The 26,015-nt window shown below is 31.9% G+C and overlaps 1 protein-coding gene across 3 annotated transcripts; it reads left to right on the plus strand.

Moving 5' to 3' along the window:
* Positions 1-13,264: 13,264 nt before the first annotated feature.
* Positions 13,265-17,220, plus strand: LOC111800387 (jasmonic acid-amido synthetase JAR1). Of its 3 annotated transcripts, none has more exons than XM_023684052.1 (5): positions 13,265-13,522; positions 14,402-14,713; positions 14,817-14,918; positions 15,078-15,901; positions 16,557-17,220. In XM_023684052.1, exons 2-5 carry the CDS (start codon positions 14,418-14,420, stop codon positions 17,093-17,095), a joined length of 1,761 nt encoding a protein of 586 aa, XP_023539820.1. In that variant the 5' UTR covers positions 13,265-13,522; positions 14,402-14,417; the 3' UTR covers positions 17,096-17,220. The 3 variants fall into 3 exon arrangements, with proteins under 3 accessions (XP_023539820.1, XP_023539821.1, XP_023539822.1); XM_023684053.1 differs by lacking the exon at positions 13,265-13,522 and adding an exon at positions 13,901-14,093; XM_023684054.1 differs by lacking the exon at positions 13,265-13,522 and adding an exon at positions 14,118-14,258.
* The last annotated feature ends 8,795 nt before the right edge of the window (positions 17,221-26,015 follow it).

The following is a 26,015-nucleotide window of genomic DNA, read 5'->3' on the forward strand; positions in this document are numbered from 1 at the left end:
TCGCTACTTCTATCTCGCTACTTCTATCTCGCTACTTCTATCTCGCTACTTCTATCTCGCTACTTCTATCTCGCTACTTCTATCTCGCTACTTCTATCTCGCTACTTCTATCTCGCTACTTCTATCTCGCTACTTCTATCTCGCTACTTCTATCTCGCTACTTCTATCTCGCTACTTCTATCTCGCTACTTCTATCTCGCTACTTCTATCTCGCTACTTCTATCTCGCTACTTCTATCTCGCTACTTCTATCTCGCTACTTCTATCTCGCTACTTCTATCTCGCTACTTCTATCTCGCTACTTCTATCTCGCTACTTCTATCTCGCTACTTCTATCTCGCTACTTCTATCTCGCTACTTCTATCTCGGTACTTCTATCTCAGGTAAAAGCAAGATATTGGCTACTTCTATCTCAGGTAAAAGCAAGATATTGGCTACTTCTATCTCAGGTAAAAGCAAGATATTGTTGTGTGCGGCTACTTCTATTTCAGGTAAAAGCAAGATATTGGCTACTTCTATTTCAGATAAAAACAAGATATTTGGCTACTTCTATTTCAGGTAAAAACAAGATATTTGGTTGGTAAAAACAAGATATTTGGCTACTTCTATTTCAGGTAAAAGCAAGATATTCTTGTACGACTACTTCTATTTAAGGTAAAAGCATATTCGTACAGATTACTTCTATTTCAAGTAAAAGCGATATTCATGTACGGCTATTCTATTTCAAGTAAAAGACGACTATTCTATTTTGAGTAAGAGCAATATTCCTGTACGAACTATTCTATTTTAGGTAAAAGCAAGATATTTCTGTAGGACTACAAAAGTAAGATATTTCTGTAGGACTACTCCTATTTTAGGTAAAAGCAAGATATTGCTACTTCTATTTCAGGTAAAAGTAAGAGACAACATGACATTCTAATCGGAAACCATGACACATGCACAGACTAGTCACACCTATTTTCAGGTTAGAATATGGTGTTCCTATTTTCAGGTTAGAATATGGTGTTTTTAATTCTTACGTTTATTTATTTTATTTAGTATTTCATCATATGATTTTAAAGATGTTTTTGAACACATAAGTCAACCGTGTTTTAAAGATGAAATTTTAAATGTTTATTTTTGCATACAAGTATAGATGATGATGACAGTAGCAATTCTAGATAAGTAGAAATTTAGGGTTGTTACACGATACATGGCAGCGTCCTGCCAGCCTCGTGCCGCCATTCACCATATGTCACGTGTCACCTTTTCTCCTCGCGTCGTATCTGTTCTTCNACAGGTATTGCATTGGTTTGTTCTTTCTGCGATGTGGATTTTTCTTAACTTTCTCTACTATTTCAAATCAAGATGATTTATGTAGAATTTTAATCCATCTTTATAAAGATAACTTTTAGTCAACCACAACCAGAAATAACCGAGTCCAAAATTTGCCAAAAACATCATTTCTTGGAATTCACGGGAACTCTGCCTTCTGGTTCGAATCAACTCTAGCTTCCTTCACAAAGATCTTGTGCAAAATTTCTCCAATAATAACATACTAAAAATTTAAAACTTAATTATATATAAAAAAAAACTCTCGAATTTGAAGGAAAACGAAGATCATGAATCTAAAACACTTACCCGGCCGATCTTTCTCGATTCTTGATAGATTTGAATGGCCACATAAAAGAAGGGCCAGCTCCCTAGTGAGCCCAGCCCATCAAATAATCAATGACCTATCCAATAAATTAATGTTATTTTAGGAATTTACCCAATAAACTAATTAATTAAATAAGTATATAAATTCAATTAATAAAGCAATCCAATCCAACCCTCTATTTTCGGATTAGAGTGGTTTGAGTTGTGAGATTTTTCACTTTTTTTATTATTTAGAAAAGGATTAGAGTGGTTTGAGTTGTGAGATTTTTCACTTTTTTTATTATTTAGAAAAGGATTAGAGTGGTTTGAGTTGTGAGATTTTTCACTTTTTTTATTATTTAGAAAAGGATTAGAGTGGTTTGAGTTGTGAGATTTTTCACTTTTTTTATTATTTAGAAAAGGATTAGAGTGGTTTGAGTTGTGAGATTTTTCACTTTTTTTATTATTTAGAAAAGGATTAGAGTGGTTTGAGTTGTGAGATTTTTCACTTTTTTTATTATTTAGAAAAGGATTAGAGTGGTTTGAGTTGTGAGATTTTTCACTTTTTTTATTATTTAGAAAATCTTATTTATCCATAACAAATGACGACCCCTAACCCATATGAACCATAACAAAAACTATTCCAGCTCAATCGCTTTATGGTCTAGGTTAGACAGTCAAAATTAGTTATTATCGAGTCATATGAACACCTTTAATTATAAATCTTGACACATATAAAGTTAACGTCTTTCAATCCGATGATGTAAATTAATCCTCTAATAAAAAATTAAGATTTTAATTAATACAATTATTAATTTAAAATTTTAAGTTGATACAATTTCCAAAGTTTAAGGATATAGATTGATTTTTGTCCCGAGGTGCTTTTGTTTGGTTGGACTTATCATGTTTGGTCCCCTCTCCCTAGGTGACTTAAAAATCTATCGTATTAATCAACATGTTTTTTTATAAACATAAAGCACGATAATGATTTAATTAATTTTTGCTTTGTTTATAATTAAAATAAAATGAAAATTTTAGGGTTGATTTATTTCATTCGGTTTTTTTTATATTTTATGAAATTAGATCATAAAAATAAAAAATTAAATAATTATCAAACGACATGTTTTAAAAACGGTAGAATGAGTGGACGGCAAAGGTGTGAATCCTTGATAGTCATTAATCATTCACAAAGGCATCGTTATTTGGGTTTGAACTTTCAACATTATCCTCTCAAATAATTGTCTCTTTTCCACTTCATTTTCTTTTGTGGACCTAATATAACTCTCACTTCTTCACTTCATTAATATAAAAATATATTTTAATATTATTAATGACATCAACCACCCTACCAAAATGACAATTATACCCTTTAGAGAGTCAAAAAAATCTAAAATCAAATCAAGATATTGATGTAATATTGTCTTCTTTTGACAGGTCTTTAAAACGTGTCTGTTAGTCTCCTCCTTAACCGATGTGAGATCTCACGAATTATGTGACACTCGAGTAAAGAATGATACATGAATGAACTGAAACTACATCTGAATGAGAGCAATCCTGAGCATAGGATAACTAAAAAAGACTTAAAAGAAATACCAACAATGTACACATTTATTTTCGATAGCTCAATCATAGAAACTTCATAACTAAACAAAATAATAAATAAAAAATTTAATTTTAATAGCTACCTCATCCTCCAATCATATTTAAAGTGCATAAATTATTGAATTAAGTAAAAAATGTTAAAAAAATAATAATTTTTGACCTAAAAACCTTTTCGAGCTAATTCTAACGATTAACCATTTTCACGTTTTTATTCATTGGGAGCTCGATTTATTATTTGAAAATAACGTTTTATATAAACTTAAAAGAGAACAATACCATACTATTACAAATATATTAAAATATTAAAAATTTATTACTCTCAACACAGGTCGGTGATTTAACCTTTATTCTTTGTTCGAATTATGATTTAAAAAAAAAAAAAAAAAAAATCGAGTTATTATGCAATGATAAATAAATCTAAATTAAAATCATATTTACTTATGGATGGATATGAAGAAGCTTCATTCAATATTGCAATTACTCGTGTTATAGGGGTCTATATTCGACAAGGGCCAGATGGACCCCACCAATATATATTCCATTCAAAATTTTGAATACGACACGTAGGATTTCAATTAGCTGACTCACTTTATTTCAGTAAAAAAACAAAAATTTGAAACTGTGGGAGTTGACACGTCACCTACCCCCCATTTATTTTTATTTAAAATTCGCCCCCAAAATTAAGAGTATTCACATTTCTTGTGCTCCATGCTTCCACCGGTGTTAGGTCTTGTAACCTAGCATCTACAGATTGGACTTTCTACAAATTTTGAAATAAAAACATTATAACATTAATTATGTTACTAATTTTGTCCTTTATGCTCGAGCCAGCTTACATTAAATAAACTCCAATTATAAGAAATAAATTAGGGGGTTCGTGGTTTGAGTTGAGATATTTTGTAGAACCAATCCAGTTTTCGAGTTGTAAAATTTTCATCCTAAACAACCCTAGTTAAATAATCAACTCAACTCAACCATAAGCCTCCTCGAAGGCAGTCAAAATGACTACGACTCCAAAGGAGTCGAGCCTTGATTAAGGGGAGGCGTACTTTGTTCGAAGGGAGGTGTTGGATGATGGAAGTCCCACATCGGCTAATTTAGGAAATGATCATGGGTTTTTAAGTGAGGAATACTAACTCTATTGGTGTGAGACATTTTGGGGAAGCCCAAAGCAAAACTATGAGAGCTTATGCTCAAAGTGGACAATATCATACCATTGTGGAGAGTCATGTTTGGATTAAACGACTCTAGATTTCAGCTATTTAAAGTCACTAATGTTATTTTAGTCTAAGCTCATATGCAGAATCTAACTCTTGAACTTCATCAATTAATATCATTTTCATGCTTTTAGAGTCGTGTCCTATGTCAGTCTATCGATAAGATGCAATATGACACTCATCATCATATAACATGGTTAATATGGAAAACATGGTTAATATGGAAAACATCAACATAAAGACAAAACGTCATGCAATCATCATAATCATCATATTGTCATAAAGTGCATCAAACATATCAAGTACGTCATTCATCCAAAAAATACATTTATGTACATCATCAAGCATAATAACTCATACATTACCATATATCCATACATCATAAATTGTAACACATACAGTTTCTAATCTATCCTATAATAAAACCACTTACTTAGTTGATTTTAGCCAAAGTACTCCCTAATTTAATTAACATAATCTTCCGTTCCTGCACTATTCGTCACCTCTTGTTAATACTTCACATTTTAGTTAATAATCCAACTAACAAGGTACAGTGGGGAGGGTTAAAGAACATGGAGATCCGTGTCCAATTGGCTGAACCGAGCCGCCTAAGCCGTTTTTTAACCGAGGACGGTGAGGAGCGGAGACGTGAAGCAGAGGGCTTCTTTTTGCTGCTGGCCGACACGTGGCAGAAGAGGAGTGGTGGGTGAAGGCGCGGGTTCGGGTCAGTAACGCGGGCGTGCAGGGTCACGTTGATGTGGTGTGGGGCGATGAAAAGTTGTTGGAGAAGAAGATTAAAATATATATATATATATATATATATATATATATATATAAATATAAGGGAAGTGGACCAAAAGCTATTATTTGAATTAAAGCTGTGTTTTTTTACTTTTAGGTTTATAGCCGAAATTTAAAGTAAACTCACACGTGATTCAACCTAATTATATTCAAATTATTGGATGGAGATTCCTTGTCTTAATATTATTATTATTACTATTTTTGTATTTGGATTAATTAGTGAATGCACTTAAAATAATTTACTGTTTATAAGCACGATTTTGTGAGTTAATTACTTTCATTCTTTTTTTTAAAGTAAAGTTAGGTGCTTTTATGTAACGTTTTTTTCCATACATATAAGTTTTTTTAATGATTTTATTAAGACTTTTTGTTTTTTAAAAAAATATAAGAATACGTATAAAAAAACATTTTTTTAGTTAAATTATTAAAAGTATCGTTGAATTTTAAGTTTTGTCAAAAAATACATTACCACTTTCAACAATTTCAATAATACCTTTAAAAAAAACTGTTACATTAATTCAAAACCACCGTCCGTGTTTCAAAAATAGGTTAAACTTTAAGAAAAAATTATTAATATGCTTGACTTTTTAAATTTTTTTAAAAATACTTTTATATGATTAGTATTATGTTTGTGATGTCCCACGTTAGTTGGAGAGGAGAACAAACCACCACATTTATAAGGGGGAAACCTTCTCCTAGCATAAGCATTTTAAAGCCTTGAGGGAAGCCCGAAAGAAAAAGTCCAAAGAGAATAATACCTATGGATCTAGGTCGTTACAAAAAAAATACTCATAAAAATTATGGACGGACGGAGTATTGTTTAGTTTTTAGTTTTTTTTTTTTTTAGAGATTAAGGGTATTATTGAAAATTTGAAAAGTTCAATGATATTTTTATTATTTTAGCTTTTGATTATTGTTTTTTTTTTTTTTTATTGATCTTTCTATTCGTGTGGTGTGGTGAGAGTCAATAATAGAGGAAATAATAGTGAAGGGGGAACTCGGACCAAGAAGCCTAAAGTACATAGAAAATGACCTAATGAGAGCAGAAACGAAAGCCGTGGAGTCATAGATTATGCTTTCTCTCGATATGATAGACCACATCACACCAAGCTACACGTTACACACGACTCTTGCAGTGTTTATTATTGCTAATATTACAAACCCAGTTCAACTAAAAATGGTAATAGCAATGGGATGTGAAGAACGACCCCAACGCATAACACGATCTCACACTTCATGACCTATGGATACTTAAAAAATGATAATCTAGATACAACATATGAGCATTAAGTGATCCTGTACTTACAAATTTTAGCCAATTAAATTTAACTGTTCTCGTAAATTTGGAAATTCTTTAGTCATAAATGCTAAAACACCCCTTATATTCGGTTCAAATATTTTTTTAAAGTATGAAATGTAAGATATAAAAGAAGAAACGTTAATTATTACTCTGTTTAATATTATTTATAGTAATTTTGTTTAAAATAAAAATATATAAATTATTTTATTTTATGTTAACAAATGAAAGTAAAAACAATATTTTCAAATTAATTAAAGTAACAAAATATATGATATTGCATTTTCAAACTTAGTAAAATAAATAATTTATAATTGATAACTTTAATAATAATGAAATTAATCCTTGTTNTTTTTTTTTTTTTTTTTTTTTTTTTTTTTTTTTTTTTTTTAATTATGGTTTAAATGAAAAGCATCTATTTTAATGAAATCTGAATTTCAAAATTGATGGAGACAAAATTAGTTTATAAAACTTTTTAAAAATATTTGAAAATAAGTATAAAAAAAATAATAACGGATTTCTACTTCTTCATTCACGACCTTTCTCTAAAATTAGGGATGTACGTTCAATCTGATAACTCGGATTAACCCAATCCTGAATTGAGTTGAGTTAATTTTTCTGGACCCGAACTGATTTGATTTTGTCCGAGTTCATGGTACAAAAACCTCGAGTTGACCCGAACCGAACAAGAATCTATAAAATATATTAAGAATCTTAGCGTATTAATAGGTCCACAAGAGTAGTATCTTGTTTATTTATTTTATATTATTTTTAATTTATTTTATATATTTTTATAAAATATACTACAACATCTTACACTTTATACTATTCATACCGTTTATAATATTTTTAAATACATTCATAAGTTTTGTTTTTAATTTTAAGAATATGATTTAAGATAGGTTCAATTGATTATGATTTATGCATACATTTTGTTAAGGATATTTAGCATTTTATTACCGTTTACTATAGGTGTCATATTTGATATTTTATGACACATAAATATGTAGATATTTGATTGCATATCATTGTAACAACCTTAAATTTCTACCTACTCAAAGTCGCTACTAATGTCTCATGATTATCTCTTATGCAGAAATATAACTTTTAAAAGAAAACTTCATCTATAGTATAAATGTCGAAAACATTTAAAACATTATCGCTCTGGAAAATACAGCCATGGTCTTACGTGTTTGAATACAAAATACTGACATTTAGAGAAAATAAAAATAAATACAAATTATTTTAAAACAATGAAATGCTAACGTAAGACTAGAAATTTAAATATGAGTCTATTTTATGCACGTACCACAATCTCTGCTCGTGAGTCGCTGTCATCCGTACATGTGCGCCTTGCTTTTACCTGAAAAATGATGTGGCACACAACCTGAGTATTTCGAAAAATAGTCAGTAAGTGACCCCACTATAGGGGGTCATGCAAATGCAAACACATGCAATCATGCTCTTAGGACCTATCTCTATCTCTATCTCTATCTCATCTAGGGGTGCCCTCCAGTCTCGGACTACTATGGATGTGTAGTACTTCCCTACACACGACCCACACGTGCGAGTATGAATCCCTAGGGGGCTCGCACACTCCCTGGACCCTCTCTGGTCAAGCTACTCTGTAGCAACGTCCGGAGGTCAACGAAACCCCTAGTATCATGCTCCCCATGAACACCCTCATCATCATACTATGCCAACACTCATCATCTTCAAGGGAAGTATCGCTATGCTTATGAACATACAACATGCATGAAGTCCATCTAATTTCCATCTTAGACATAACGTCTATCATACACACACATGCTTGCATACGCCAACGACATTTTTTTAATGAACCTTTATTCTTTTAATATTTTTATTGATTGAAGTATGTTTAAATTGATAAATTTAATAATAATAATGTTTTATTCCATTATTTTCCTTTAGATTAGTCACAAGTGAGATTTTAATAAAATATTTAGATAAAAGTTTAAGATAAGGTCTGATATTACAATTTTGTTTAATTAAAAATCAACTTTATTAGCATATGGTCATCACAATTTCCAACTGCGTTTTTAACAATATTATTTAATTATCTTTTCGTAATTGTCAAGCTTAGCTGACTTTCTCTGTCCAACAAATTAATAAATAAATGATTCCTTATAAAAGTTTAATCAACTTTAATTATTTTATAATAAATTTAAGCTTTTCTTAGTTATCATAATCTCAGATCGATCTCATTCAAATGTAATCTTGATTCATTCATGTACTTCTCTTTTACTCGAATATCACAACATGGCTAAAGAAGAACCTGACAATCGACGACTACCGAACATTGGCGAATTACGGCGGTAACTTCTATTAGACAGATGAGAGAACGAGATCAAAATTTCATTTTTTTTATTCTTCACATGCCAGCTGTTAGATAAGTCATATCAAAAGAGGATAAAATCCACAATATATACTATGAAATTGTAGAGAGAATTTATTATTTTTGCCAAAAAAAAAAAAAAAATGATAATTGAATAATATTATCTTTTTTGTTTCACATTTTGTCTAATAGGATAAGAATGATAATAACAAATAGAATTTATAAATATAAAAGGTTAAAAAAAGAAGAATATTGTACATACTATACCTTAAAAATTATAATATAATAATATAGCCAAAAACCATAGGTTATAAATTATTTAGCATCAAATTTGTTATTCTTTTGCTAAATATAGTATTTGCATATTTTTATAAATTAAAGTTAATAATAATATGAACAAATTACTCCTTTAAGCAACTCAATCATTTGATTAAGCATATTATATATTTTTTGTATTTTTTTAATCAACTTGATTATAAAAATAATTACATACTTAATTGAGTTTCGATGAATATTAAGGAGCAAATGCTTAATTTTGTAATCATTGGGCAACACTTTAAACGACAGAAAAAAAAAAAAAGGCTTTGTACATTTAATCATCATTAGATTACCTTTTAATTTAAGTTGGTTTACTTAAATAAAATAATTGGGATTTTTTTTTTAAATTTTAAATATAATTATTAAAATACTTTGTTTTTCAAATTATTTATAAAAATATTGTAGTTTTTAGTTATACCCAACTCGATTTCATGTCATGGAATTATAATATATCATCGGTGTTGTATGATGCATGAACCTACATGTGTCATGCCATGTATGGTATGTTGAGACATTAGAAAGTCATGTATGCTAATCATGGATATGATACGAAGGAAGACTGTAACGAGGTTGCAGTATATGATAATGAAAATGGAAAAATATTGGGACCTCATGCATTATTGTGTGTTCATGCATCGGGGATACTCCTTCTCCTTTCATGATAATATGGATACATACGCTACGAGGTAGGGAAACGATCATTATGTTTACCATAATGTTGTCATGACAGTCACCTATTCCTAATAGGTGTCCAACATCAACAGCTACCAGAGAATGCTCGTCCAATCAAAATGAGCCCAGGAGGTGAGCAAACCGATTGTGGACTGTGAGTAGGTATTAGTACACAACCAATTGTCCATTTAGGATAGCTGTGGTGGGAAAATAGACTGTTATGATAGGTCCCACTATGATTTTGCATTTAATCTCAACAGGGGTGCTTCCTAAGTATTTCTTAAAATACTCAAACTATATGCTACTCTTATTTTTACAGTTAAAGGTAAAGTGTCCCTATACGGCTGACGACGACACTCGTTTAATCTATTAATAAAGTTGAATTAATCTGGTACAAAATATTTATTCTCGTATATAATTTCTTTTTAGAAAATTTGATTTTTTATTTTTTATCTTTTCGTAAAATTTATCGATAAAGTTACTAGAAAACGAATATTCGGAAGCAGCAACGAGAAATTTCTTAAAGAAAAGAGGAAAGGGATGGAAAGAGAGGTGGATAAGTATTGAATTTAATGTTTTTGGATTTTTCCTTAATTTTTATTCTTAATATATGCTTTTAAAAACTAGCTTTAGGGCATAACTATTCTATACGAAAAAAAACTAGCTATAGGGTTTAGATTCTATAGTAGCTGACAACATCGTCATCTATACATGTGACTCTTACCTTTACATATAAAAATGTTAAACGTGATTTGAATATTTAAAAATACCACGTGACTCGAATATTGAGGCTAAAAAATATAATCACATGCAAAATTGTTGCAAGCTCGATTAGGAGGTAAGTGGTTGCTTACCTATGATAGGTTATGGGCGAAAAATCAAATCTTCAACTTAAAATAAGACAATAAGTATGGTTGTGGGTCGATTTTCATGGCAGCCCACGAGCCCAGCACCAAAGAAAATCATAGGAAGCCCATCAAGACCCATATAGGAAAAACACACTCACCTGATTCAGAAGTTGAGCTAAAGAGTAGGTCGAGTATTGTGAGGTTAGAAAGGTCACACGTGCTATTTCAACCTAAGTTGAGTTCAGCTCAACATCATTTTCTACCGACAGAATGAACGCATATCTAACGTTACAAGTCATAGTTATCCGTAAAAGAAAGCTACAACGAGATACGCTAATAGAGTGTATAACAAAAATATGGTATGCATAGAAATGAAATGTGGGTAATAGTGGAAGGAAAATGACATAGGTAGCATTTTAGTGGAAGAAAAATGGGGTGTGGAAGAGAGGAGAGAATGAAAAGTGGAAGTTGTTAATCATTAGAAAAGGCATTATTGAATAAAAGTTGAGGGAAAGTGGGAGAGAGAAAACAACCACCAAATTGCCTTTTCTTTTCCTTTCAATTATATGCATATCCCGTCCAATATTAGCACTCGTTTTAGTTCAATCATNACCACCAAATTGCCTTTTCTTTTCCTTTCAATTATATGCATATGCCGTCCAATATTAGCACTCGTTTTAGTTCAATCATATCATTTCAATCTCGGTAATTCTAGTTAAAAGATTCTCTCCGAACCCATCTAACAACTTTCATCGTATTCGAATTGGAATCTTATTTTAACTAAGGATACTTGTGGTTCCAGAGAATCAGAAATAGAGACATTTCTCCCCTTTCATGTCTGTCTTACTACCTAATCGAATAGCGGACAAGTAATGTGTTGCACTTATTGAACAGGGTTTTATGGTCGGTCCACAACCCCTAAATATCGAAGACGATATTAAAAAAAAAAAAACAACGTTGACAAGAACAGCCACCAGAAATGCCGACGTGGTTGGGGTTGCGGCNATTAAAAAAAAAAAAACAACGTTGACAAGAACAGCCACCAGAAGTGCCAACGTGGTTGGGGTTGCGGAGGTGGCCACAAGACCTCAACTCAGCCGTCATTGTGATGAGAATTATCCCTTTTCTCTACAGCCTTAGGGATTGCCCTTTCTTTTGTGTCGCAGCTTTAATAAGTTGATTCCAATCACTCTCTTTGGTCTTGTCACCGTCCATATCCAATCATCCAAAACCATAAATTTTAACTACCATATTCAACATAAATTACAAGTTACGATTATTTACGAGTATATACTATGATGTATTAATTACGTGAATGCAAATTATGATTACATATAAGCACATGTGATACAGTACCGTCTATGTTTTCTCCTTATTTGGAGTGCGGCACCTTCTTCCACTGTTCCACGATTCCGATGGGTAAGTTTATGTGATAAATAGTTAAGTTTAGTAGCCATTTTGATCCTAAATAGTAAATAAATTTAGCTAGAATAATTAGATAAATAATTGGTAGCTATTTCTATATAATCTTAGGTATTAATTAAATATAGAAAATTTAGTTGATGAATAATTAAATAAATAATTAATGACAGTTTCTTTGTAAGCTTATATATTAGTTAATTAAGTTTAATAATAATTTTGACAATAAGTATGAGTAATTAAATAAATAGTTGATACAATTTTTGTATGGTTTATTTTATAAAGTAATGATTAATAAATTAAAATAAAGCTTATGCTACAGACCAAACTACGGTTGGGTTCTTATCCACTTCTCCCACTCATACAAATATGGCGGGGCAAGCAATTAATATTTGATACAAATGCTTTTCCTTTTATAATTATTTCTAAATCATATTTTAAATCCGACCCATCTCACCAAAATGGTTTAATTTTATAAAATTTAGAAACTTCTCGTGTACCAATTATGTTAGGTGATCATGTTACAGGTAACATAACCATGTTGCAGGTAAACGTCGGGATCATTAGATGCTGATATGTGTTGTTACACTACTAATTATAAAAAAAAAAATAAAGATGCATTTGTATGAATTTTAAAAACGATAGCTTTGCTTACTTTTGGATATTCCTATGCATTAAATTAAACCCCCTACCGAAACATAGGTTTTATAAACTACCTCAAATCTCTTTCCCAATTCTCGAAACAAACAGATCTTAGGAGATACAAATTTAAATGTTCAAAAATTAAATTTGTAATTTTTTTTTAAATGAAAAAAAATAAAAATAAAAATAAAATAATAAAAGCCCAAATCAAATAAAACTACTGGAAAACGAAGTGGGCTTCCTTTCATTATCCCTTTTTTATTATTATTATTATTATTATTATTATTATTATGTAAATTAAATTAAATCCGGATCAGAAAATACCCGACCCGTTTCAAACTCCACCACCGTCCAGAAAAGGGCGGTAATTCGAGTACACTTCCAGGGGTATAAGAGTCATTTGCGAAATTAATCACCGTATATGGACGGCGTCGGCTACCGGAGGAACGCCTATATATATTTGACCGTCTGTTAGAATCTTCCATCGCATCCCCATCTTTGTCTCTCTCCATTTAAACCAAGTAAAAAGCTCTGCAACTCTTTCTCTCTCTCTCTCTCTCTCTCTCTCTAGAACGGGATTTTTAGAGAGAGAAACACGTTCTTCCATTGGTTACTGGTAACCGTTGGTTGTTTTTGACTTGTGTCCGTCAAGCTCAAGTCGCAGTGGACTGTATTGCGAACGCCTTTTGTTGAATCACTCTCGATTGATTCCAAGTTGTGATTTCAACTCTCAGGTAATTCCCATGGATTTCGTTTTCTATTTCTGGAAGTGAACGTGTACGGACAGGGCGTAAAAGTGTTTTCAGGTCGAATTGATGCGAATAACGTTGCGGTTTTTGATTGGTGTTGAGGTTTATTGGAATTCGGAAATGTCTATTTGAGTTTTAATTTGATTTTCGTTGATTTCTTGTTTGAATTCATCGTCCTCTTCTCTGCGCGCTTACTCTGATCTTAATCCGTTTTCGCCTTTGAAAAGTCTCCGTTATTTTAATCTTTCGTACCTGCTTTTTTCGACGGAAGTTAAATTTTATATAATTTTTACATTTGAATAGTGGAGAGTTCTTTTTTTGTTTTTTTTAAAGCCAGTTGGTTCCTTCTGCAAACGGTCTGATGCTATAAATCCGTCTGGTTGCCGTTTACTCCATCTTGTTTGTTTCTACTCTATTTTCCGGGAAACAGTTTCCCGGAAAATTTCTTGATAGTTGACTTGGTTGGATTTCATCAAATAATTTAGATCTTCGAGCGGCGACTTGTTCTTCTGCCTGGAGGACACTTCAATCCAATCAACCAGTTCTTCTTTCTGCTGTAATTGCTTTATTTTCTTCAAGTTTCTGTTCAAATGTTGACTTGTGGCCATCCACAAGTTTGCCATATTCTCTCCTACTTTCTTTCTTTCTTTCTGGGTTCTGCAAAAAAAGGATCAATCCCCAAATCCTTTATCTCATCTCATGGACACCTTCTGTTTTGAACGTAAACATTCGTTATTCACGTTTTTGGTTTTACCTTTTTTCATGCCTTATCCAGTAGTTTCAGTCCCTTAGCTGTCTTGCAAATTTGAATCGCTTGATTAATCTAATCTCCCTTATACTCCGGTGCCCTTTTGTCTGTATCAGTCTGCTACCGGCGAGAATGTTGGAGAAAATGATGGAAGCATTCGATGGGGAGAAGGTGATTGAGCAATTCGAGGAAATGACTAGAGATGCTGAAAGAGTTCAGAAAGAGACTCTTAAGAAGATTTTAGAGGAAAATGGTTCGGCTGAGTACTTGCAGAACTTGGGATTAAATGGAAGAACTGATCCTCAGAGCTTCAAGGACTGTGTCCCGCTTGTTTATCATGATGATTTGGAGTCATATATTCAGAGAATTGCAGATGGCGCTTCTTCCCCTATTCTCACTGGAAAACCAATCAAAACCATTTCCTTGAGGTACTTTTGCAAATTTTTTCAGACCAAGTTTTGTTTTGATTCATAATATTAGAGATTTTGTTGTGTTTACTAATGAGATTTTTGGTTGGTTTGTATGATGTAGCTCTGGTACTACTCAGGGGAGGCCCAAGTTAATTCCCTTCAATGATGAATTGTTGGAGACAACAATGCAAATTTACCGCACTTCTTTTGCCTTTAGAAACAAGTAATGAAACTGTCTTTTCTGTTCTAGAATCTCTTCTGCCTTGTGTTTGGAAATTGATTGTGGTCTGGTCTCTGAATCATTTCTTGTCTGAACTGAATAGCTTAATGGTTTATTCCGTTTGTTATCCTTTTACTAAATAGTATAAAATGGGTTCTACAGAGAATTTCCCATTAGAAATGGGAAGGCCTTGCAGTTCATCTACAGCAGCAAGCAGTTCAAAACTAAGGGTGGTCTGGCAGCAGGTACTGCAACAACGAATGTTTACCGTAGCGCCAAATTTAAAAGCACGATGAAGACGATCCAGTCACAATGCTGTAGCCCAGATGAAGTCATCTTTGGCCCTGACTTCCACCAATCTTTGTATTGCCATCTCTTGTGTGGGCTGATCTTCCGGGATGAAGTTCAGTTTGTGTTCTCCACTTTTGCCCACAGCATTGTCCATGCTTTCAGGACTTTTGAGCTAGTATGGGAAGAACTCTGTGGCGACATTCGAGATGGCGTTCTCTCTAGTCGGGTCACCGCTCTGTCCATTCGTACAGCCATGTCAAAAATTCTTAAGCCAAATCCTGATTTGGCAGATTTGATCTATCAGAAATGCGCAGGATTGAGTAATTGGTATGGGCTGATACCAGAGCTCTTTCCCAATGCACAGTACATTTATGGGATCATGACCGGCTCGATGGAGCCTTATCTGAAGAAACTGAGACACTATGCAGGCCATCTGCCATTGATGAGTGCTGATTATGGTTCTTCAGAAGGATGGGTTGGAGCAAACGTTAACCCAATGCTGCCCCCTGAAATGGCTACCTTTGTTGTGCTTCCAAACATCGGATACTTTGAATTTATCCCGCTAAAGGAGAATTCTCAAGATCAGGAGCAGGAAGGAGATGGAGGAGCTATTGTTGCAAAGGAGAACAAGCCAGTTGGTCTGACAGAAGTCAAGGTTGGTGAAGTGTATGAAATAATTGTCACCAATGTCGCAGGTAATTCCTTCCAATTCATGAAACTAGACGCTATAACATTGTTTTGTTTCCTCCAAGTCAAACATGAATGAACGGTTCACTGAGTGGCTGTTGTGTTCCCACAGTATTATTCCAACTCATATAGTCCATCTCCACGTCTTTTGTTGGGTTCTTCAAATGTCAAACTTCTTTCAATGCTTCCCATGTGACTGTAGGGGGCACGCAGAACAATCTCTGCCCTTTTCTTTGTCCTCTTCCATCCTACATATTTATCACTTGTGTTGTGGGGACATCATTTATTGATTGTCCACTTTTGTTAGATCCACTTCAGTTGGAGAGGGGAACAAAGCATTCTTTATAAGGGTGTGGAAATCTCTATTTAGTGAACGCGTTTTAAAACCTTGAGGAGAAACCCCGAAGAGAAAGTCCAACAAGGACAATAGGCTGTTACAAATAGTAATCAGAGCTAAACACCGGGTGGTGTGTCAGCGAGGACGCTTGGCTCTCTAGGGGGTGGATTGTGCCTCTCCTTAGTGGACGAGTTTTAAAATTTTGAGGAAAATCCCAAAAGGGGAAGCTAGTGGACAATATGTGCTAGTAGTGAGTTTGAGCTGTTACACATTTAGACTTAATCCCACATGATTTCAAACCTAATTAATTCATCTGGTTGTTGCAGGGCTGTACCGTTATAGATTAGGAGACGTAGTGAAAGTGATGGGGTTCCATAACGCAACGCCAGAGCTGAAATTCATGTGTAGGAGCAACCTTCTCCTGAGCATCAACATCGACAAGAACACCGAAAAGGACCTGCAACTAGCAGTGGAAGCAGCCGGGAACGTGCTGGCAGCAGAGAAACTCGAAGTGGTAGAATTCACGAGCCATGTCGACTTATCAAGGGAGCCGGGACACTACGTAATCTTCTGGGAGATAAGCGGGGAGGCAAAGGGGGAGGTGCTAGGGGAATGCTGCAACTGCCTGGACAGAGCCTTCCTAGACGCAGGGTACATGAGCTCTAGAAAGGTGAATGCCATTGGAGCCTTGGAGCTAAGGGTGGTTGGTAAGGGAACTTTCCACAAAATTATGAACCATTATCTGTCCTTAGGAGCGGCTGTGAGTCAGTACAAAACCCCTCGTTGTGTTAGCCCGGCAAACACCACTGTCTTGCAGATCTTATGCGCCAACGTCGTTAATTCCTATTTCAGCACTGCCTTTTAAGCCTCTATGTTTGTTTGTATTGTATCTGTGTTAGCCCCCACATGTCTCCACAACTTGTCACTACCTCTATTGTATAATGTAAATTTTCAAATTCTACTTATAAAGTTTCCCTTTTTAAATCAAAACCCATAAACAACATATGAATTCAATTTAATTGATTAAACTAATTACAATTAAATTTTGCATTAAAAGCTTGAAAGTGAAAGGGAAATGAATTTTGATGGGTTGGTTGGCCGGGGATCGCAGAAGTCTAGATTCATGGGGTGCCTCGCTGCCACGTGGAACAGTGCGATTGGATGTCAACAGATCTAGACAGATAATTTAAAATAGTGACCTAACTTCGTTATTTTAAAAAATAAATAATTAATTAAAACAAGTTGTATTTAATTTAAATCCAAAGTAAAATACCCATTTCACCATTGACATTATTAATACTCAACTTTCATCATGCTTATGACAAAGATTTATTAAATTAATAAANTTTTTTTTTTTTTTTTTTTTTTTTTTTTTTTTTTTTTTTTTTTTGGTGAAATATCTTATTTGCCTTTTGTTTCATTGTCCACTTTCTTTTTGTTGTTTATCCATCATGACATATGTATATATATGGACCTAGGGAGGATCATTTTTGTTTTCCTATTTTGCCCTTGATTTTTTCGTAAATTCTTATTTTGCCCTTTTTTTTACGGGACGCAATTATTCAAGCCGAAATGGGGTGAGCCAAGAGCTGTTAGCAACTTCTCTTGGCTTGGTGGGTCTGTTCGGCTTAAGCGGCTTACCTGATTTTTAAGGTCACTGTTCTGTTGTTATTTTGACTCGACTTCTACATTTTCAACTCTTCTGGAGCTGTTTTTAACCTTATTTGGGGCATTTAAGGTCGGTGTGGACCCTAATTGCTTAATTTAAATTATTTCAATCTAGAAGTTTGAATTATTTGATACTTTTAGGTAAGTTAAGTTTGCTAATATGTCTTAATACAGTGTCGTGGGTCAACCTAGGTTGGAACGAACTTTGAGGGACAAAATTAAACCAACTTTAGGAATATTTAGTGACTCGGACTTAGGTCAATCAAGTAAGTGACTCTACTGTTGACTTGGTTAGATGAATTCTATTATGTATGATGACAAATGCTCTATGACCACTGCATATGTCATATGTATGAATGGTATACTATGTTATGTCTTATATGTTATCTTACACTATGTTATGCTATGATAAGCTATGTCATCTATACAAGCTATGCTATAATTTGGTCATACCATGTTATAAAAATTGTTATCAAACTCGATAATCAACGATGCATAAACCTCTCTGGACCATGCCATGAAAGCTATGCTGTGTATGAAATAATTTACTAGAATTATATACGCATAATTCACCGTCTATTATGTTATAAATGAATAGAGATTTGTCTTGCATCTTAAATTATGCCATGAATTTAAGCTATTGTGAGCTCATGCATGTTTGTGTATCATATGCATCGAAATACTTCTCCGTTATAATGAGTATGGACATGTACCTTACGACTTACGACATTTATGTTCGCCATGAAGTTATGTAGGCCCTTTCACTTCATGATGTTTGACAATCCGTTAGCAAGTGCTAGCTCCACGAGCCAGGCCCAAGGTATGCGAGCCTACCTGGTGGGTCTATTCTCACATATGTGGATTGTGTGTAGAAAATTACTATACATTCAACCTTGACGGACAAGAAAATTGCTAAGGACATGTCATGGTGTTTTTTAAATGATAGTTCCCCACTATGTTGCACGTGTTTACATTTCCTAACCTCATTAGTGGGGTTACTTACAAATTATTTTTTAAAATACTCAAATCACATGCTCCTCTCGTGCACGTAGCCCGAAAATGTCATGGAACCAATAATAGAGTAGTTAGATTATGTATTTTGTACATCCAAAAACAAGGTTGTCTCAACATTACCCAATAAAAATAAAATTGGACAACCAAATTAAAAACTAAATCCAAATCAAATCAATATTTTAAGTAAGCTACATGTTTTAAAATTATTTTGAAAATCACAAGGATACAATGAGTTTGATTCGCGATCATCCATCCACTTAAAAACAATGAACAATTACAAGAATCTTTGTCCTCTAATTTGAGGGCAAACAAATGTGCAATTTTGTTTTTAATTTTAAAAATAAAACCAAACTGAGATTTAAAAAGTCCTTTCATCAAGAACGAACAAACGAAACGAAACAAAACAATACAATACAATGAGAGAAGAGTTGGGCGTATGGGACTGTGGCAGTCCATTATACGACTCCTACGAGCTCGCCTCCCTCGCCCATATCATCGACCGCCATCTCATGGCATTGCCGCCGCCCTACCACGGCGGATCACGGCGGTTCTTCTCCAACAAAGTCTCCCACTTTTCTGCCATCATGCCATCTCCGCCGCTCTCCACCTCCACTTTGAAAAAGAAGCCGGTGGGCGAAATGAAGAACAAGCTCAAGAAATTCAAAACCACTGTGAGTCGTCTTTCTACAATTCTTAACAGATTTGGGTTTTGGAAAAATAAGTAATTTAATTTCCCACCCATTTGCTAACCTTCAATTTATGTTCTCAATAAATTAATTATTCAATCTTGTATAATTCAAATTACTTGGATTTAATTTTTTCTCTTCTTCTAAATCAATTTTATTTGGATCTAAATTCTAATTTCCTTTCCGACATTCGTATGCATTAACCTTTTTTTATATATATATACACGAGTCAAACCCATTTGAATTCAAGTAGTCTACGACGAGTCAATTTACTCTCTAGCTTCTAACACGGAGAAGAAGGTTTTAGAAAACGGGACAAATAGATGTTGGACAGAGAGTTTGAAAGAAGGTTTTGAGAGCAATGTTATAGACCATAAGCTAAAAATGTAACGGAACTAATTATTTAATTTAAAAAAATAAATAAAGAAAAATTTTGAAAATTTTAAAATTTAATGAATGGTTGAAAATGGAAAGTTTTTTTTTTTTTTTTTTCTTTATGAACATTTATTATAATGTTTGCAACGTCTAAAAAAAAACCTTTATTATTTTTTCAAATTTTGGTATATGTATTTTTTTTTTAAAAAAAATTAGAATTGTTAAAAGTTGATGAATAAAAAATATAATTTTTATAAATAGAAAATGGAATAATGTTGAATAAATAATTGGTTGTATAAAATAGAATTATTAATTTAAAATTGAGATTGGAAGAAAGTTGGGATTATTTATTGAATAATATGAAAAACAGTAAAAAGACAGCACTGTTCCACGAGCTCTCCAACCAACATCCCACAATTGCTGTCCCAACAAACTCAATTTAAGACTCAAAACACTGTTTTTTTCTTTCAATATATGTGAAAACGCATGATCCTAACAACCAAACGTGGATTGTTCTAATTCCTAACCTTAAACGATCCAATCCAAATGGGATTTGTAGTGTCACGGGCCTCGATCACTCACGTCGTATTCAAATTTTCGTCCAATCTCTCTCCTACGTGTTAAAATGGGTCACTGCGACGTTTCATGTCCAGAATTTAGATCAATATTTAGAATTCAAATTCAGTGCTTAACGACTTTAGTATTATTTGCAACATGGCCACGTTACTTACTTCTCATAGTTTGTCCTCATTCACATGTTTTTAAGAAAATTTTAAGAAAGTCGACAAAAAACGCTTAACTTTAAAGTTCCCATGATTGAGATACCGAAAAGAATTTTGTTAGTATATGTAATAATTCTCATTTCTTTTAAACATTTCTTAGTAATCATATTCTCATAATTGTTTTCATTTAGNAAGCCGGTGGGCGAAATGAAGAACAAGCTCAAGAAATTCAAAACCACTGTGAGTCGTCTTTCTACAATTCTCAACAGATTTGGGTTTTGGAAAAATAAGTAATTTAATTTCCCACCCATTTGCTAACCTTCAATTTGTGTTCTCAATAAATTTCTCTTCTTCTAAATCAATTTTATTTGGATCTAAATTCTAATTTCCTTCCGGACATTCGTATGCATTAACCTTTATATATATATACACACGAGTCAAACCCATTTAAATTCAAGTAGTCTACGACGAGTTAATTTACTCTCTAGCTTCTAACACTGAAAAGAAGGTTTTAGAAAACGGGACAAATAAATGTTGGACAGAGAGTTTGAAAGAAGGTTTTGAGAGCAATGTTATAGACTATAAGCTAAAAATGTAACGGAACTAATTATTTAATTTTAAAAAATAAATAAAGAAAAACTTTAAAATTTAATGAACGGTTGAAAATGGAAAGTTTTTTTTTTTTTTTTTTCTTTATGAACATTTATTATAATGTTTGCAACGTCTAAAAAAAAACCTTTATTATTTTTTCAAATTTTGGTATATGTATTTTTTTTTTTTTTTTCCCCTTAAAGGGCACGATTAGAATTGTCTTTCGGAAATCAGGGTAGAAGATACGAGATAGGAAATGTTTTGTTCTTAGATTCAACGTTTCATTGTTTCATCAACCTCTTATTTACATTTTTGTTGATTATTCTTGATTATGTTGCAAAAACATTCCAATCGAGGAAAAAAATATGTTAAATTTGGTGCACGCACTCAAGTAAATCACGTGGCCATAAATGGTTTTTTTTTTTTTTTTTTTTTTTTTTTTTTTTTTAATGATTTCAAAATAGGGCTTTTATTTGGGCCATCTAGTCTAATTCTCCATGGTCCAAAATTGCAAACATAAATAGGCCCACAGTTTAGACACTCATGTGGGCTAGGCTGACTCAGCCCAAAACCTATATGGGCTGGGCTCATCTAATTGAAAATCATCACAATAATTACTTAAATCTCAAAATTAATAAAAAAAAAAAAAATACTAATTTCCATTAAAATTTTCAATAATACCCTTAAAATTTCACAAACCGTTAATACTTTATTTAAAAAATAGTTTTCAAACTTAAAAAATGGTTTTATCGTTAATATCACGCCTAACAAAATATTCATGAACTTTTAAAAAAATAACATTAAAAAATTTGAAAGTAATTTATGAGGCGTCGATAGATGGTTTTCATGAATGTATTAACCGTAAAAACTTTTTAAAACTTTTTTTATAAGGGTTTGAAGTGTTACTATTACTTCCAAATTTCATAGTTATTTTTAAATTTTTAAAAGAGTATTAATAAAACTTTTTAAAATTTAAAGATATTTTTAAAATACTTTAAAATTTTCCCTTTTTTAAACATTTTCTCTCAAAGTTAAAAGGTATTAATCATTATATATATATTCTGTAAATATTATATCTATATATATATATATATTATACTAATTCTAGTTAAAAATATATATAATAATAAATTGTGAAGAAATGGGAATAAAATTATTATTTAAAAAATGTTAAATAAATACAACTTTGATTAAGATTATTTGTTTAATTTGTGGTGTTTGAAAAAATGGGAATATTGGATAATTATTACAATTCCTTTTTATTTTGGGCGTATGACTTTGTAGCCATGGACTTAATTTTGGTCCAAATTTTGTTTACCACGTGTTAAGGTCATTTAAGTCTTTTCCAACTAGCATTATTAATACTCCCTTAAATTAAATGCTCAATTTATTTATTTTCTCCGGAATTAATAACTCATCAAAAAGATTTCTCTAATTTCAAGGACACATTCATTGCCGCAACTAAATTATCATATTCTATACACTTCTTATCCTTTAATTATACAAAATTATTTTTAATTTTGTACCAAAAAAAACACGTCGAGTGTTTAGCCATTTTAACTTGTTCGGATATGTCTATCGAAAATTGACATGACAATTTGAAACCTAGAGTTTTCGAACTTCTTTAAAAAAAACATTTAAATTTTTTTGGTGTTAAAATAATAGATGAAAATTGACATGACACTTAATATCATTTACAGTATTATAAATATAAATAATATTATAAAAATTAATTATGTAATATTGTTTATGGTATTTTGTTACAAAGTAAGCAGTTAAATCTTTCATATAATTAAATTAAATTATAAATATTATTATAATGTTTTTAAATTTGTATACATTAATCATTACATCCTTCCCTGACTTTGAGGAAAAATTATGCAAGGGCATTTTTGGAACAAAAACTCAACCTTATCTCAAAATTTAGTAATGTTTGGTTCCCGTCTTTAACAATGTGAGATCTCACAGTCCACCTCATCGAGCCCCAGCATCCTCGCTAACACTCATTCCTCTCTCCATCCATTTCCTTTTGAAGTCAGCGTTCTTGTTAGCACTCATTCCTCTGTTCAACTGATGCGAGATTTCACATTTAAATTTAACAAAAATAAAATAATTATAACGTAAAATATCATATTTATTAAAACGAAAAACCGTAACGTATTATTATTATTGTTTATTGGTAATTGAAATAGTAATGGAAATGAGACAAAATGATAAGCATATTATTATGGAAAGAGGAATTATTTGATGGTATGTTATTATGATTTGTTGGAGATGGGACATGAGATAATAATAATAATGCATAAGGAATATGAAGCATGGAGAAATATTTATGAAGCCTCCCATGCTTTAACAAAATACATTATGATTCAAAATGAAATTCAGCTACCATACATTCATCATTTACAAAACACGAAATGTGTCGTTGTTGGAGGATAAAGTTGGAAACCAAAAAGAACAAGTTTGAATGGTCAATCGACATTAAAAGTGAACCACCCGGGTCCACCACATATTTAATTTTTATTTTAAAAATATATATTTAGTGAATAAGTAGGAGCGTTCACATGACTTTAGAATCGAAAATTTAATGTTTGTAACTGATGTTAGTGATGTATTGGGAATTGTGAATGTTTTATAACACAACTATGAGAAAATAGATGATTGGATTGTTCGAGTCACCGACCGAGCGGACGTGACGAAAAGGGTATTTTGGGGCATGGGAATGGAATTGGGTTTCACTTCTTTTCAGATGAGCCAAACACTCACTTTTTCTCTCTCCTCAAAACCCACTTTGGAAAAAGATGTTAATTGGAGAGAGAGAAAAAGAGAGAGTAAAGGAAACGTCCTCTCATCAACAAACCAACCACAAAGTGAAAAACCATCCCCATTTCATTTTTCACTCTTTATTTGGGCCCAATTTTTTTTATTTATTTTGGGTATATAATATATTTTTAATACTTTTAAAATTAATTCATGTATTATATATTCAATTAAAACCTTTCAATTTTTTTTTAAACACTAAACTTGTAATTTAACAAATGAAAAAGAAATACAATTTTAATTTCTCAACTTTTATTTCTAAGAAATTTNAATTCATTTATTATATATATTCAATTAAATTTTAATAATGTTTAATAATTACGTAAATTTCATTTTTATGTCTAATAAGTAATTGTCTTAATTAAAATTTCACGCCCTTTTAATTTTTAGTAAATAGGTTTGTGAATTTTATGTTAAAGACTTATTAAACACAAGATTGAGTTAGTAGATCATATGAAATACAAACGTAAAATTTTTTATAATTATTCCACGAGGGTTGGAGAGAGGAATGAAACATTCTTATAAAGATGTGGAAACATCTCCCCAACATATACGTTTTGAAACTGTAAGGCTGATAACAATATGTAATAGATCAAAACAAACAATATGTATTAGAGTCAGCAACCAACAATGGGCCGTTACAATAATTTAATTTATATAATAATGAAAAATACAGGTGGAGTGACAATAACAAAACGACTTTACAAGCTCAAAACTTGGCTTTTACTTTTGCTTTTGCTTTAGGAGAAGCTTAACCAAAATGGATGTCATGGCATCAACAAATTATTTTTTATTATTTTTAAATTTTAATTATTTAATTTTAATTTAAGATATCTTCTTTTTGAACCAAAAGTGTTTCAAACTATTTGTTCCGTCAAAACATTCCAAAAAGAAAATTAATTAAATACTTCTACTTTTTAGAATTTTCTATTTTACTTTTAATTATCTGCAATTTCAAAAAAGCTTTTTTATTTTATTTTATTTTATATAAATTAAATCCCGTATTTCCGTCAATCATTCCAAAAAGAAAATAATTACATTCTCCCTCTTTTTTGAATTTTGTAAACTACTTTTAATCATCAAACTATTTTTTTTAAATATATAAATATAGTATTTTTAAACCATTTATTTTTTTTCAAACATTCCAAAAAGCCATTTTTTTATCACAAAATTTAATTAAAAAAATACCCCCTCAAATTTTAATTTTTAACCATTGGTATTAATATATATATATACTTCCAAAACCCAAGGTGAATACTTAATAATATATATATATATATATATATATATATTTTTATTAAATTATAATTTGACCCTAAACCATATTTTATTTACCTTAAAACTATTAATCATACGGAAATAAAAGTTAAAAAAAATTATATATTCTTATGAAAGAAATAGGAGAGAGAAAAAGAGGAGGAGAGAGAAGTTTTTTTAAAACGACGTCACTTAGAGGATTTAGAGGGTTCATTTAAACAAGTTCCCCAGGGCCAACGGAAGATCGTGGCTCTCATTTTACGAGTTTTTTTTTGTATTTTTTTTTGGTTTCTTTCTTAGTTGTGTGTGTTCGTGAAAACCAAACAAAAACAGGCACTACCAAACAGAAGAAAATTCGTATTTCTGTGTAAACATCATCACAGTTCTACAGTACACCTTCTTCGTTTTCCGAGAAATTTTCTTCTTCCCTCCAAAGATTTTTAGCCCTACTCTGATTGTTTTTGCAGCAGGAGTGAACCCCATATGTCACATTTTTTAAACTGATTTGAGGTTTTCCTTCGTTTCTATCCTCTCTGCCACTTCTTTTCACATGCCCTTTGTTTCTTTCCTTTAGCTTTTCCTTCCCCCCGCCCTTTCCCCTGTTTTTATTCGCCTTCTTACCCACCATTTTTCACTGGGTACACTGGATTTT

This window comes from Cucurbita pepo, chromosome LG08 (assembly GCF_002806865.2).
Source record: "Cucurbita pepo subsp. pepo cultivar mu-cu-16 chromosome LG08, ASM280686v2, whole genome shotgun sequence".
NCBI classification, from domain to species: domain Eukaryota; kingdom Viridiplantae; phylum Streptophyta; class Magnoliopsida; order Cucurbitales; family Cucurbitaceae; genus Cucurbita; species Cucurbita pepo.